Genomic DNA, 16,704 nt, shown 5'->3' on the forward strand with positions numbered 1-16,704 from the left:
TACTGGGCACTTACTGAAGAAGAGCTCTGTACTGGGTTCTTGAAATCATGCTACAGAGGTAGCTTGAAGGCGGACTGGGAGTTTTGGAAACTTCAGGGATTAAAGTGTGCCTCTGACTGCAGTCTTGGGGGTTTGGACTGGAGAGCTGCTCTCCTGGAAAAAAATTCTGATCTCCCCAGTCACCCATTCCTACTAATCTTTCTGTCCACCATTGTGGACATTGGAGAGATTTCACTTAGTCTTCCCACCATGCCAACCAGTCTGGCCAGGACTTCTGGGGAAGGGACTTGGAGCTCTGTGGATGCCCCCACTGGAGGGCCATTGCGCTCCAGCCAAGCTGGGGATTTGCCCAGCCACAGTGAGGTGTTTGGCTGGCCTGGCACTGCCAAGGCCTGGGGTGGAGCAGTGGAGGAGCTGGGCCTGCATCGAATGGTGTAGAGCAGCCCAGCTCAGAGAGCAACAAACACTGGTAGCTGAAACCACAGGCCAGGTTCACGTCTTACTTCTCTCTCAAAGTGAGATTTCTGCAAGATACGAGCTTCCTCTTCTCTCCCAGGGCTCTGTGGAGTCTAATATACTATCTCAACTGGCTCAAATGGGGCCTTTTCATGAGAACCTCCCTTTATGGGAGGTGCCAGCCTGAATTCATTCATTCATTCATTCAACCGTATTTATTGAGCACTTACTGTGTGCAGAACACTGTACTAAGCGCTTGGGAAGTACAAGTTGGCAACATATAGAGATGGTCTTACCCAACAGCGGGCTCACAGTCTAGAAGGGGGAGACAGACAACAAAACATAACATATTAACAAAATAAAATAAATAGAATAAATATGTACAAATAAAATAAATAAATAGAGTAATAAATACGTACAAACATATATACATATATACAGGTGCTGTGGGGAGGGGAGGGGAGCATCGCGGCCATGCACAGCTCCACCCCGTGTCAACCCCTCAGCCTGGGACTCTGTCTCTGACAGGCAGCAGGACCCTTGTGGGAACCACATTCTGTTTCCTGGACCCTCTGCCCTGTTTGACTATCCAACACTCACAACTCTCCCCACTCCATTGTTGACTCTCCATCCAGTGATCCAGCATGGGCCACCCATCCCCTAATTCTCCCCCTCTCCACCCGCTGCTCTCCTCCAGTGACCTAGCATAGGCCATCCAACACCCTGAATACTTCCCTCTCCATCCCAGACTTTTCCTCTGGTGACCTAGCATGGACCATCCATCTCCTTAACTCTCCCTTTCTCCATCCCTGACTCTCCCTTGTCCCTGAGAAGCAGTGTACCCTCATGGAAAGAACACAGACTTGGGAGTCAGAGGAGCTGGGTCCTCATCCCAGCTAGGCCACTTGCCTGCTGTGTGACCTTGGACAAGTCATTTTACTTCTCTGTGCCTCATCTGTAAAATGGGGATTAAGACTGTGAGTCCCACGTGAGACATGGACTGCGTCCAACCTGATCGGCTTCTTTCTATCCTAGCACTTAATACAGTGCCTGGCACATTGTAAGCACTTAAATACCATTTTAAAAAAATATAACTCCATCCAGTGATCCAATATGGACCATTCATCCTCTAATTCTCCCTCTCTCTATCCCTGACTCTGGCCAATGACCCAGCACAGACCCATGTGTCTATCCAAACCTGCTGACATTTTCAGTTCCCCGGCTTCCTGTGGAAACACATCCCATATACTTACCCCCTGCTGGGTGAACAAGTGTTTTCTTTTGCTTCTTTTGAACCTTCCAGTTTCTAACTGTGACAGGTACTCTTTACCCTGGTGGGTGGAATTAGAGAAACAACAGATCCACATTAGTCTTGCCCATTCCATATGTGTGTCTGTAAATCCTTCAATTCTGTCCCATCTGCCCACACTTCTGCATGCGGAATACTACGCCCTTGTATTCATCTTCCTAACTCTCTTGCCAGAAATGGGGGAGGATCTGGGGGAGCCAGACTGTGGGCAGAGGAAGGGTTGGAAGAGAGAAGAGGGCTAATCCTCTTGAGCAGGGACCACAATTTAATGGGTGTTGGAGATTGAAGGTCCCTCTAGAGGCAAGCAAATTTTTGGGGGGTGCTGAGCACCCAGTCTGCAGTTAAGGAGAGGCCAGGCCCTGAGCAGCTGACCTAAGGGTCACGTGCGCCAGCCAAAAAACAGGTTAGCCCTGTCCCTGCCTGATGCACTGAGGACAAGGGGAGAGGGTCAAGTGTCCTCTCCTCCTCCTCCTGTCTACCCCTCCACCCCCTGGACAGGCCATCCTCTCTCAAAGCTCTCCAGAAGGACCCATCCAACCTGGCAGCCTGTGCCTGTCGCTCACCATTCTTGCTGGCTGGAAGTTCATCTTTAAGTCTAACTTGCTCCTCTCGCCCCGCAAGTTGAGCCAGGTTTCCTGTCACTCTGCTGGTGAGGCAGGACCCGGCTGGGGGGTCAAACTCATGTAGGTCATGGTAGCCCGGTTGTCACTAGTCACAGTCTCTCCTGAGGATGAGTTAAGCAGTCTCAGGGGTCCTGCAGGAGGAAGGGGCCTGAGCCAGGCCAGGTGAAGTCTTTGGTTTAAGGGATTCCTAGAGAACACCCTGGGAAGACCCCAGCATTGCCGCTCATAAAGGAGAGATTAAGTTTGATCTCAGTGGACTCAATGTGTCTGTTGTAGTCTCCAAAGCGCAAGTGGTACAGTGTTCTGCACACAATAAGTGCTCAGTAATTTGATCTCAATGCCTCACTCTGCATTGATGCAGAGACCATTCCCGTGACTGTTGGTAGCTTCTACCAGAAAAATTTCCGGCAGGATATGCTTGACACCTGCTGTGAGGAAAGACTTTAATGGTGATTCTCAGCAGTCAAATTGTTACTGCTCTCTTTGCTAAAGGGAAACAGAAAGACTTTCGCTTCCTAAAATATGCATACTATTAATAGGTGAGGCTCTCCACCTCACCTGTCTCCTCACAGACTCCCTCAACCCTGTGAGGACCTGCCTCTACCTTCTTGTCGAGACACTGTGTGAGCCTGGGAAAGCCCCTTAATGGCACTGTGCTTAAGTTTCCTCCTCTGTAAAATGGGGATATAGTATAGAATGAAGAGGGGAGAGGCTGGAGGCAGGTAGCTCAATGAGGAAGTTGATACAGTTGTCAAACTGGGATGTATCAAGTGTCTGGACTGGGGCTGGTTGCCATTTGGATGGTGAGAAAGGATTAGATCTAGGAAATGTTGTGGAGGACAAAAAAATCAACCAGTTTTAGTGGTGGACTGAATTTGCGAGCTGAAAGGAACGAAGCGGTAAGGATGTTGACAAGTTTGAGAGCTTCAGAGACCTCGCTACTCTCCAGCCTAAACACTTCACTCCTCTAATGCTAATGTTTTCACTGTACCTCGATCTCGTCTATCTCTGCCAACATCTCACCCACATCCTGCCTCTGGCCTGAAATGCCCTCCCTTTTCATATCCAGTGCTTAGAACAGTGCTTTGTACATAGTAAGCGCTTAATCAGTGCCATTATTGTATCCAACAGACAATTATTCTCCTCACCCTCAAAGCCTTAGTGAAGGCACATCTCCTCCAAGAGGTCTTCCCTAACTAAGCCCTCCTTTCCTCTTCTCCTACTTCCTTCTGTGTCACCCTGACTTGCTCCCTTTATTCATGTCCCCTCCCAGGCCAACAACACTAATGTACACATTTGTAATTGTATTTATTTATATTAATTTCTGTCTCCCCCTCTAGGCTGTAAACTCACTGTGGGCAAGGAATATATCTGTTATATTGTAGTCTCCAAAGCATGTGTTGCAGTGTTCTGCACACAATAAATGCTCAGTAAATATAACTGACTGACTGGTGTTGTTAATTGGGATGGAAAAGGTCAGAGTGGATTTGGGTGGGAAAATGAGAAATTATCAGCACTTTTGTATGCACAGTCTCTCGTGTCTGAAAATTACTTTGTGTCAATCTGTCTCCCCTTTTAGATTATAAGCTCCCCTCCAACAGTTTTATTCCAATTCTTCCTCTCTCCTTCTCCTCCCACCTTCCCTTACCTCTGCCATACCAACCTACTCACTGTGCCTTGCTTTCATCTCTCACTGTTGACCCCTAATTGATGGCCTCCCTCCTGCCTAGCACTCCCTCCCTAGTCACATCTGGCAGACCACTGCTTTCTCCATCTTCAAAGCTCTACTAAAATCCCATCTCCTCTGGGAAGTTTTCCCTAATTAATCTTTCATCTCTTTTCACCCCACATTTTCTCTCCCTACTGCAGCACCTATGCACTGGAGTCTGTACCCTCAAGCACCCCATCCTCAGATCCCACAGCACTTCTGTACTTACCTTCAAACTCAGTTGCTTTCCCTACCTGTAATTTATTTTATTGTCTGTGCTGCATAGGTCAGACGCTTCCAGGACCCAGGAGAGTTTGGGTTGTAGCCCACAGAGTGAGGGCACCGTCCCCCAGAGACGTGCAGGCTGGGTCTGTCCGACTCCCGCCCTGGGCTTCTGGTTTATCTTGTGTTTGTAGAAGGTTTTTATTTTTGCCAAGCACTTTCACGGCATTTACATATATTGGGTCCACACATCTGCCCTGTGAGGTGGGGGAGGCGGGTGTTTTTGGAGAGTCTTTTGGTTTGTTTTTGATGGTATTTTTAAAATTTCAAGCAATGTTCAAAGCACTGGGTTAGATATAAATTAATCAGGTCGGAAATACCACCAGATTAACAACAACAGGGAGTTGTTATGCCCATTTTACAGATGAGGAAATAGGCCCAGAGGGGTTAAGTGATATGTCTAAAGCCCTTCACCAGACCAGGAGCAGAGCTAGGACTGGACCCCAGAATCCTGACTCCCAGCTCTACAGTCCTTTGACTGACCCTTCCCCTCCCTCCCCCACCCCCCAACCCCCAAATCAGCCTCCTCTGGAACCATCTAGATACACAGGGCAGTTTGGGGTAGCATTCTCAAGTTGGGTGCAATAGAGGATGATGCCTTAGAGCTTTGGAGACCCCTCAGAGGGCAGGGGAAGCTAGAGGCGAGTCTGAGTTGGACAGTGGAGTCTTGATAGCTTGAAAGTGTTAGGTCAGCTTTCTGGGGCCTCACATTGAGCCCAGGCCAGGAATGACAAAGCAGCCAAGTGTGATTTCTTTTTTTTTAATGGTATTTGTTAAGAGCTTACTATGTGCCCTGCTCTGTAATAAGGGCTGGGGTAGATTCAAGCTAATTGGATTGGACACAGTCCACATGGGGCTCACAGTTTTAATCCCCATTTTACAGATGAGGTAACTGAGGCCCAGAAAAGTGAATTTAGTTGCTCAAGGTCTCACAACAGACAAATGGTGGAGCTGGGATCAGAACCCAGGTCCTTCTGCCTCCCAGGCCGATGCTCTATTCCCTAGGCCATGCTGCTTCCCCATTAGGAACACAAGAGAGTGGGCTTGCTTCCTTGGCCTCCAGATGGAGCCAAGCCCCGGGTACCCATGCCCTGGTGAAAGAGAGCTCAGCACTTCCCCTGCTCCTCTGTTACCTTTGTCCTTTGGTCATGTCTCCCTGTTCAGGCAAAGGAGGGAGGACTGAGTGCTGAGGCAGATGGAGATGGGGCTTCAGGTCCCCCTGAAAACTGAAGCCGTTTGAGGTGGCCACACAATGAAGAGGCCCAAGTGAGTCCCCCAGCCCCCTTGGACACATGGCCAGCTCAGTCCCGTGGGCCCAGTGGGCCGAGCCAGACCACCGGAAAGGTGTCCGGCGGCAGTGGGCCTGTGGGGCGGGAGAGGAGGCCTTTGAGCTGAGCCTGGATGAAGACAGAGTCATCGGGGCTCTGGACGAGATCATAGCCCACCAGAGGATGCTCCCCTCCCCTAGCCCTTCAGGCCCAGAGCTGTCGGGAGGCTCCAGCCCTGCTGAGAACCCCAAATCCAGCCAGGAGCCCTGGGCAGTCACGGAGAAGAGCTCGGTCTTCAGCAATCTGTGTGGCTCCGAGCCGCAAAGGTTCAAGGCAGCCGAGAGCATTCCTGGAAGCTCAGTAGACGGTGAGTGCTGATGCTGCAGGTAATCATTCAGTCAATTGTATTTACTGAACACCTATTCTGCACAGAGCACTGTACTAAGGACTGGGGAGAGTACAGTAGAGTAAGTAGACATGAACCCTGCATCCCTGCCCTCAAGAAACTGACACTGTATTTGGGGAGACTGACTCTCAAATAATTACAGATAGGAGGAAAAGAGAGAAAATAAAGTTACGGGCAGAAGTACTATGGGAATTGGAGGAGGGGGATGTACCCAAGTGCTTAGGTGATACTGAGGGGCTGAAGTGGCGGTAGTGGGGAATAGGATGGTAGGGATGAATCACGGAGGGCCTCTTGGAGGAGATATGATTTCAGAAGGGCCTTGAAGAAGAGGAAAACAGTGGTCTGCCAGATGTGAAGGAGGAGGAAGTTCTAGGCAGAAAGGAAGGTGTGAGCAAGAAGTTGGCAGAGGAGGAGATGAGAACAGGGTACAATTAGCAGGCTGGCTTGTGAGGGACAACGTGTGTGAAATGGAGTGGAGAGGGTGAGCAGTGGATAAGTAGTAAGGTAAGAGCTGATTAAGTGCCTTAAAGATGAGAGTTTGGAGTTTTTGCATTGGGAAGGGAAGAAAGGGCAACCATTGGAGTTTTTGAGACAGAGAAGACATGAGAAGAATGTTGTTTTAGAACAGTTTGCTTGCAGCAGTGAAGAAGGGGCTGGGGAGGGGAGAGACAGGAGGTGGGGAAATCAGTTCATTCATTCAATCATATTTCATTCCATCATATTTATTGAGTGCTTACTGTGTGCAGAGGACTGTACTAAGCATTTGGGAAAGTACAATACAGCAATAAGCAGACACATTCCCTGCCCACAGCGAGCTTACAGTCTATTTGCGGATAACATATCTGCATTAACTGGGAATCTAATGCAGGTCACCTGTGGGGCAGGTGACAATTATACCCACTGAACCATCCATGTTCAGTGAGAAGACTGATGCAGTAGTCAAGCTATGTCAGATGCCGGGGACCAATCTGGTGGCCGTTTGAATGGAGAGGAAGGGGTGAATCTTGGAAATGTCATAGAGGTAGAACTGATAGGATCTGATGACAGCCTGAATAGAGGGGTTGAAAGGAAGGGAGGAGTCCAGGATAATGGCAAAATTACTAGCCTGTGGGACAAGGAGGATGATGATGTCTACTGTGATGGGAGACTTACTCCCACTACCTTCTTATTCCTCCCCCAGTTCTGCACAAACAGCATCACATTGAATGGGGGAGATGGGGGGTGGGGAGGGAGCACAGTGCCACACTGGAGACAATGTCTGTAATCAGGGTTGCATCATCCTTAACAAGGGCCCTGGACAAGTGCCAGAGTCCTGAGTCACCAGCCAGATGCAGCTGCCTGAAAGTGGAGAGCTTCAAGACCCAGGAATGGGGCTAGAGAGGAGGGGCTACAGACACAAAGAGAGTCTGGGGGCTGGAATCAAGGCTTTAGAGGCCCAGGGAAACTGTACCCAACCAGACCCTTGGGCTCTCATGGGGAAACCTTCCCCATCTCTCTGCCAGCCTGAGAAAACTGCCACAAGTTCCCTGAAGCAGTAATCAAGGTTCTGGAGGCTCAGGGAAACAGTAGAGAACCTAGCCAGTGGTCTGGCACCACCTGTGAACATGCTTCCATTGAATAGGAGTAGCAGACAAAGAGGGCCAGCCAGGCCCTAAGTGTCAAAACGGCAAAAGCCTAGAATTCTCCCCTCAACCTCCCGAGGCCGGAAAGACCAGTGAGGCCATTTCCCAGAACCATGAGGCCTTTTGGCACCTGATGCACCTCTGCCTCTGAGGTGTGAGTCCTCAAACCACAGCCCCCAGAGCGGAGAGAAAGCATCACACTCAACAGCTGTGGCTAAGGAGGGCTCACTGACTGGCGGAATCCTCTCCCCCTCCGGCTCCCCTGGGGACGAAGCCCACTTCCTCCAAAGTCAGCATTGCCTCCTTGGGGAAACCTAGAGGGACAAGAAGATCCCTGTAACTCTATGCAGAGGGAGGGAGTTGGGTGACACAATCCCTGCCCACAAGAAGCTTACAATTAATCAAACACCACCACTTCAGCCCCTCAGTATCACCTAAGCACTTGGGTACTTCCCCCTCCCCCACTAACTTCCATGGCCCTTCTGCCCTAACTTTATGCACTACTGCTTCCTCCTATCTATAATTTATTTGAGAGTCAGTCTCCCCGACTAGAGTGTCAGTTCCTTGAGGGCGGAGGTGCAGGGATCATGTCTACTTGACATGATCTGCCAATCTTTCTCTGCCCATCTCCCTCAGGCTGTGAGTGGCAGCCCTTGGGCCTGAGATCACGATCCATCAGTGGTACTTATTGAGTGCTTCCTAAGTGCAGGTGCTGAGCCCTGTTCCAAGGGCTTGGGAAAATGCAGTACCATAGAGTTGGGTGACTCAATCCCTGCCCACAAGAAGCTTACAATTTATCAATCAATGATATGTACTGAGTGCTTACTGTGGGCAGAATACTGTACTAAGCGCTTGGGAAATTAGAATATAACAGAGTTGATAGACACGTTCCATGTCCACAAGGAACTTTCAGGCTGGAGGGGCAGACAGACATTAAGATAAATTATAGATATGTGCCTAAGTATTATGGGGTTGAGGGTGGGGTGCGTAAAAGGTATAAATATAAGGACAAGAGTGATGCAGAAGGGAGAAGGAGTAGGGGGAAATGAATCAGTGGTATATATTGAGCACTTAGTTCAGGACACTGTACTAAGCACTTAGGAAAGTACAGTAGAGTCAGTAGATACGATCCATGTCCACAAGGAGTTTGCAATCTAGTAGAGCCAGAAGGGAGAGATGACAGGCAGGTGTCATGTGCACATGGAAAGGGAACATCCTGCAGCATACCAGGAGAAGAGGGACTGAGGGGCAGAAGGTGCAGAGTTTAACTAATGAACCAGAGTGTTCCAGACCCTTGGGCTCTTGTGGAGAAACATTTACCCACTCTGCCTGCCCAAGTAGGCTACATCAGGGACCCTGTATCAATCAATCAATCAATCAATCGTATTTATTGAGCGCTTACTATGTGCAGAGCACTGTACTAAGCGCTTGGGAAGTACAAATTGGCAACACATAGAGACAGTCCCTGCCCAACAGTGGGCTCACAGTCTAAAAGGGGGAGGCAGAGAACAGAGCCAAACATACCAACAAAATAAAATAAATAGGATAGAAATGTACAAGTAAAATAAATAAATAAATAAATAAATAAACAGAGTAACAAATATGTACAACCATATATACATATATACAGGTGCTGTGGGGAAGGGAAGGAGGTAAGACGGGGGGATGGAGAGGGGGACGAGGGGGAGAGGAAAGAAGGGGCTCAGTCTGGGAAGGCCTCCTGGAGGAGGTGAGCTCTCAGCAGGGCCTTGAAGGGAGGAAGAGAGCTAGCTTGGCGGATGGGCAGAGGGAGGGCATTCCAGGCCCGGGGGATGACGTGGGCCGGGGGTCGATGGCGGACAGGCGAGAACCCTGTAGGGTTAACATCACTCTCCTGCTGACTTCAAAGGGCTCATTCTTCTCTGGATGCTTCCTGCCCAAGGCCCCAGGCTCAAGAGGAAATTATAAAGCCTCCATTTGATGTGGGCCTAGGCAGGGACCAACTCTACCAACTCAATTATATTGTACTTTCCCAAAAACTTATTCTGCACATGGTAAGTGTTCGATAAATACCACTGATTGATTGATGATTTCCCTGTAGCCCCTGCTTCCCCCTCAGGAATACCCCAGCATTCTCTGGACTGATCAAGGTTGGGTTTGACAGGCCAGATGGTCAGCTGGGATCCAGACTGCCTGCTCCTGCTCTAAGCACTAGAGCTATTCCAATGAGCAAGTCTTCTGCCTGAGAGATGGGCAAGGGGCTACTCCTTGGTACATACTAAGTGACGGGGTCTCTCTCATTTCCCAGGTAATGAAGATGAACTAAAGGAAGTAGAAACACAAGAAGGGTCCATTTCCCCACCCTGCTGTGATCTGCAAAGAGAACAGGAGATGGGCATGACCGAACAGGATGAGTGGAACCCAGACAGCGAGGATGGCCTGGAGTTCCCAGTCCTCACCTATGAGGGCCCCTTCCCACCAGAATGCAACCAGAGACTGGATGGGTCGCCCTTCTCCAACCAGTCTGACTTCAGTTCCAGCCCCAATGAGCCCTCCAGCCAGCACTCCCGCGGACTACCCCGGGCCTATGCATTAGGATGCCTCAGTCACCATGCCGAGAGCCCAGACTTGGCTGTAGGGGGTCAGCTTGCCAAGGTCTCTGGGCAGCTCATGAGAGGCTCCCCATGGTTTCCATCAGTGGGCTCTCCTGAGCTAAGCCGGCACCCCAGTTCTGCGAGCCCTCCACCTCTAGAGGACCTGCAGGATACCCCAAGGTCCCCCAAGAGCAGGCCAGGTAGTACAGAGGACCTCCCTGCATCCTGGGATGGATCAGTCACCCAGGCAACCACCACCAGAATGTTCCAAGGCCCCAAGGCCCAGCTAACTCCAAACTGCAGGCAGCCTTGGGTTGAGGGCACTCGAGGGCCAGGTGGCGATCGACCCACATGCCGAGTGGGCAAGGCGAAGAAGGCTTCTTCCCCGAGGCGGCCTGTCCTGGCCTCCCGCCCATCTCGATCCCTGAGTCCCCCAGGGGCCACTAATCCTAGGAGGGCAGCCCGGTCTGGTACGGTTGGTCAGAACAGTCCCCAGCCCTCCCGCTTATATGGTCAAGGGAGGCTCCATTACCCGCTCCCAGATTTCTCCAAGGTGGAGCCACGTGTGAGGTTCCCCAAGGACTACCACCCACCCCGAGGGAGGCCTCTGGACACCAGGGCCAGCCGGGCTATGAGCCCGCTGGTCTTCAAGTCTCCAGCGGAGATTGTGCGGGAGGTGCTGCTGAGCAGCGAGGAGGCCCCATCCAGCTCCTCCAGAGTGGTGACGCAGGTGCCGGATGAGTTTCGGACGCCCGAGCAGGCTACCCAGCTGGTCCAGCAGCTCCAGGTACTTCCCAATGTGGTGCCTTGGGTGCACGGGTAACAGAGGTGTGTCTGAATGGGGCCGGGGCATCTGGCGGGGGAAGACCTGCTGGTTGGAGCCAAAGATGAAACCTCCAGCCCTGTGGCTACCACAGCCCCTTCTGAGCTGGGCAGCTCACATACCCTCCCTCCCCATGGCCCTGCCCAGCTACCACCACCCCCAAAGCCTCCTCTCTCTACCTCCCACCCAGCTTCCTCACAATCCACCCTGGAGCGAGGACTGGCTGTGGGAGACAGGCCGGATGGGGTGTGTTGTTTTGGATGGTGGGGGAGGTTTTTGCTGGGCTAACTGACCTTCCAGGCTCACTGAGGCTGCATGAGAGCCATCCGGTCAGCCCTGCTGCTCCTTCCCCCAGGAAGACTACCACCGGCTGCTCACCAAGTACGCTGAGGCAGAGAACACCATTGACCGGCTGCGGCTGGGAGCCAAGGTAAGTATTTCTGGATAGCTGGGGGTCTGGGTTTGGGCTGGAGCTGCGGAAGGGGCTGGTCTCAAAGCTGGCCACTGGTAGCCAGGTCTCCCAGAGCCATAGAGCAGAGCTGGCCCACCCCAGCCCAGTCTCCTGACTCCTTCTCCTCCTTCTTTCCCTCCCTCCCTCCCTCCCTCTCTCCCCCTTTCCCCATCCTGAGGTGCAGGGAGTGAACCAGACAAGTGATAGATGCTGTATCCTCACAACGTCTTGATCAAGACCTCCAGAAGTAGCATTTAGCCTTCAGGGCCCTTGAGAACAATCTACCTGGTCCAGGGTGTTTCCAGGACGGGGTCATTGACACAGGGTCAGCAGGAAGGAATAGCTAAGGAGACAGGCGGTGGAGAGAAGTCCCTTGGCCAAGTGGGGAATAGCCACCTTACTGCTGACTTGTTGTTGGAGCACAGCACAGACTTCTCGCTTGCCTCCGACTTCCAACTAGACAAGGAGGCTGGAGATTCAGGGAAGCTGGGTTGGGGTAGATACAGGATAATGAGCTAAAGTGGAAAGATACAAACAAGCCAAAGTTCAGCAGGAGCAGATTCACTGGGTAGGAAAGACAAAGAACACGCTTAACATTGGAAAGGACTGTTTTTTTGGGAGATTGTGTTTCTAAAAAGATCTGGTGGCTGAGCAGATCCAAAGTGGCTACATGTCAGCAATGTAGTTGCTGTAGAATGTAACTGATGTGGCAGAGATGGTACTTGAGGAGGTATGATATAGCCTGCCTGCATATGCAGCATTGATCAGGTTTTGTTGTCTGTCTCCCCCTTCTAGACTGTGAGCCCGTTGTTGGGTAGGGACCGCCTCTATATGTTGCCAAATTTTACTTCCCAAGTGCTTAGTACGGTGCTCTGCACACAGTAAGCGCTCAATAAATACGATTGAATGAATGAATGAATCAGGTTGCTCCATTAGAGTGTAAGTTCCTTGCATGCAGGGATGTATCCCTTGCTTGTTTTGTACTTCCCAGGTGCTTAGTTCAGTGCTATGCACCCAGGGGGTGCTCAGTGAATGCTGTTTCTGCCTCTAGTACTGGACAGAGCTCGGACATGGGAGTCAGGACCTGGGTTCTAATTCCATCTCTGCCACTTGTCTGCTGTGCAACCTTGGGCAAGTCACTTCACTTTTCTGTGCCTCAGTTACCTCATATGTCCATTGGGTTAAGACTATGAACTCAAGATGGGACAGGGACTATGTCCAGCCTGATTTGCTTATATCTATCCCAGCACTTACTACGGTTCCTGGCACATAGTAAATGCTTAAGAAATAGCACCAATAATAGTAATGTTATTACTATTATTAATTCTAGACCCCATGACGAAGCAGGGGACCAGAGAATGTGGAGAAACTCCCAGGGAGAGCAACACGAAAGATGTTGGGCCTGAGAGGTCATTGAGGAACAGCTGAGACCCAACTTAGTTTTGAAAGAAAACCCCAAGGGAGCTGAGTAACCAAACTTAAGCATTCAGGAGGATCTTTTTTGAGGAAAAAGCAGGGAGCCATTCTGTTTCCACTGAGGGCAAGAGGAAAGGTGTTTCAGTTGCAGCAGAAGGGTTTGAAGTTAGAAATGAATATTTGTGATGCAAGGCACTAGGATACATTTCCAAGAGTTTGTGATGGAGCCTTATAGCAAGGTTTAAGGAGATCATTTCCTGGGGTGATATACAGGTGTCCTGTGCAGGGCAGGGCAATGGACTCCATGACCTCCTGGGAACATCCAACCCTCAAAGTTCCACAATCCTATTTCTGGGGGAGCTACCTTCAGAGTCTTCATCTGAGCCCTTAGCTCAGCCAGACCAATGCAGTGAAGACCCATTTTAATCAACAATCAATATTTTATTGGTATTTGTTACATAATAATAATAAATAATGATGCACTTCTTAAGTGCTTACTTTGTGCCAAACACTGTTCTAAGTGCTGGGGTAGATACAAGGTAATGAGGTTGTCCCACGTGGGGCTCACAGTCTTCATCCCCATTTTACAGATGAGGGAACTGAGGCCCAGAGAAGTCAAGTGACTTGCCCAAGGTCACAAAGCTGATCAGTGGCAGAGCCGGGATCAGAACCCTCAACCTCTGACTCCCAAGCCCGGGTTCTTTCCGCAGAGCCACACTGCTTCTCTATGTGTCAAATACTGTTCAAAGCAACGGGGTAGATGCAAGGGAATTAGGTTGGACACATTCCCTGTCCAGCATGGGGCTCACAGACTAGGAAGAAGAATAGGAGAAATGAGGCATGGAAAAGTTGACTTGCCTACGGTCACACAAGCATCGGCAGAGCCAGGATTAGAATCCAGGTCCTCTGACTCCCAGGCCCGTACTCTTTCCACTAGGCCATACTGCTAACTAGACCATGCTGCTTCTCCATTTATGATATTTATTCAGCAGTTACTATGTGCAGAGCACTGTATTAAGCACTTGGGAGAGTACAATGCAGTGGAATTAGTGGACACATTCCCTGCCCATAACGAACTTACAGTCCAGACAGGGAAACAAACATTAATAAAAGTAAATAATTTATAATATAATTTAAAATCATATACATAAATGCGGTGGGGCTGGGGATTGGGTGAATATCAAATGTCCAAAGGTCACAGATCCAAATGCATAAATGATACAGAAGGGAGGGTGAGCTGGGAAAAAGAGGGCTCAATTGGGAAAGGCCTCTTGGAGGAGATGTGACCTTAATAATATTTTGAAGGTGGAGAGAGTGGTGGTCTGGCATTTAGGGACGGGGAGGGAGTTTCAGGCTAGGGGAGGATGTGGGAAAGGGGTTGGCGGTAAGATAGATGAAACTGGGGCACAATGAGTAAGCTGGCGCTAGAAGAGAGCTGAGTGTGCGGGCTGGGCTGAAGGAGGAAATCAGTGATGTACGAGCTGATTGAGTGCTTTAAAGCCGATGGTAAGGAATTTCTGTTTGTTACAGAGGTGGATGGACAGCAATTGGAGGTTCTTGAGTGGGGAGACATGCACTGAACATTTTTGTTGAAAAATTATCCATGCAGCAGAGTGAAGTTCAGATTAGAGCAGGGAGAGACAGGAGGTCAGGAGGTGAGCAAGGAGACAGATGCAGTAGTCAAGGCAGGATAGGATAAGTGCTTGGATCAACATGGTAGCAGTTTGGTTGGAGAGGAAAGGGCATATTTTAGAGATGTTGTAAAGGCAGAACCAACAGGATTTGGTGACATTGAATATGTGGGTGGAATGAGAGATGAGTTGAAGAAAACATCAAGGTTAATTGCTTATGAGATAGGGAGGATAGTGATATTGTCTACAATGATGGGAAAGACAGAGCAAGGACAAGATTTAGGTAGGAAGGTAAGAAGTTTAGTTTTGTACATGTTTAGTTTGAGATGTTGGCGTGACATCCAGGTAGAGATGTCCTGTTCTCCAGACAGCTGGACTAAGTGCATTTTTATTGAAATCATAGGAGTCCCTCCAGGCCATCTGCATCTCCTCCTCGCTCTATGTCTCAGCAGGGCTAGGAGACCACTCCCTGCAGGGTGACTGCCTCAGGCTGGCCCTCAAGGACTGCTGTCCTGCTGTCTCCTGGGGCATTTGGACAGGGTTGGGCCCTGGGCCCTGTACCCTGGACCACAAGTCTGGCTGGTCATGCCCCTTCTGGCCCCTACTCTTTGGCAGCCAAGAGCCCTGCTGTGAGGCCCCCATTTCAGAACTCTGTGCAACGTGCTGCAGCAGGGGTGTTTCAACAGAGAGAACCAACACGGTCCCAGCCCTGGGTGTGTGTATGTGTGGGGTTAGGGTGTGAGAGGGGGTAATTGGGAGAGACAGAGACATCCCACATATAGGCCTGAAGAGAGCCCTTAAGGTTCCAGAGGTTTTGCTCCCTTGGATTGATTCTAAGGCCCTTTGGGGGTCCTTCCTCTTTCTGGGAAGTCCTTGGTCGAGAGAGTGGGGAGAAGAGGGGTGAGACAGCAGGAAGCTGAGGTCTATTGCATCACCTCCCAGTTTCTTGCTCTTGCTCCTCAGCTGCCTCCCCTCAGGCCAGTGGGCCAATCCAGACCACTTCCTACTGTGAATATCTGACTCTGACTCATTTTTAGCTGGCGGGGGTGGGGGGCAGGGTGTATCTCCCCCTCACCCCCCTGTGGAGGCTAAGGTGTACTCACCTCTCTGCCCCCTCCAAGGGCTTTTCCCTAGCCCCATGTGGCACAGGGACTGTGTCCCACCTGTTTAGCTTGTATCTACCCCAGTACTTAGAGCAAACACGTAGTAAGCACTTAACAAAATGTCATCATTATTATTATTGAGGACTGATACTTGCAGCCTCAGGTCTAGTCATTGTTTCCCCATAGCTCCGAGTACCAGCCCCCTTCAATACCACCCTCCAGCCCAGACTCTGACAAGATAAGTGAGCTGCTGAGTGAGGTACAGGGACCCCAGGCGGGGTCTTTTCTCAGCTCTTCTCTGCTGGCCTGGCTGCCCCTTCTGTCAAACCCTGCCCAACTTGTTCTCCCCTTAAAGCCCTCCCTGATTTCTCCCTGACACAGTCAGGCACTCAGTCGTATTTAATGAGTGCTTATTGTGTGCAGAGCACTGTACTAAGTGCTTGAGAGAGTACAATATAACAATAAAAATGCACATTCCCTTCCCACCAGGAGCTTACAGTCTAGAAGGGGAGACAGACATTAATATAATTAAATAATTACAGATATGTACATAAGTGCTGTGAGGCTGGGATGGAGGATGAATAAAGGGAGCAAATCAGGTTGACATAGAAGGAAATGGGAGAAGAAGAAAGGAGGGCTTTGTCGGGGAGGGCCTCTTGGAGGAGATGTGCCTTCAATAAGGCTTTGAAGCAGGGAGAGTAATTGTTAAATATGAGGAGGGAGGGTGTTCCAAGGCAGAGGCAGGACATGGACAAAGAGGTCAGCAGCGGGCTAGATGAGATCAAGGTAGAGTGAGAAGGTTAGCACTAGGAGTGAAGTATGTGGGCTGGGTTGTAGTAGGAGAGTAAAGAAGTAAGGTAGGAGAGGCCAAGGTGTTTGAGTGCTTTAAAGCCAATGGTGAGGAATATTTGTTCGATGTGGAGGTGGATGGGCAACTACTGAGTTTCTTGAGGAGTGGGGAAACATTTTTTGTAGAAAAACGATCTGAGCAGCAGAGTGAAGTATGGACTGAAGTGTGGAGAGACAGGAATCA

General features: G+C 50.2%; 1 protein-coding gene across 1 annotated transcript in view; it reads left to right on the top strand.

Moving 5' to 3' along the window:
* Positions 1 to 16,704, top strand: part of AKNA (AT-hook transcription factor) — a 60,151-nt gene that overhangs the window by 15,647 nt on the left and 27,800 nt on the right. Inside the window, exons 2-4 of the mRNA XM_038745579.1 lie at positions 5,543 to 6,013; positions 9,962 to 11,034; positions 11,426 to 11,500. Coding sequence (XP_038601507.1) covers positions 5,671 to 6,013; positions 9,962 to 11,034; positions 11,426 to 11,500 — 1,491 coding nt within the window. The 5' untranslated portion in view covers positions 5,543 to 5,670. The remainder of the gene's footprint in view (positions 1 to 5,542; positions 6,014 to 9,961; positions 11,035 to 11,425; positions 11,501 to 16,704) is intronic.

The sequence above is a fragment of the Tachyglossus aculeatus genome, chromosome 4, assembly GCF_015852505.1.
Source record: "Tachyglossus aculeatus isolate mTacAcu1 chromosome 4, mTacAcu1.pri, whole genome shotgun sequence".
NCBI classification, from domain to species: Eukaryota; Metazoa; Chordata; class Mammalia; order Monotremata; family Tachyglossidae; genus Tachyglossus; species Tachyglossus aculeatus.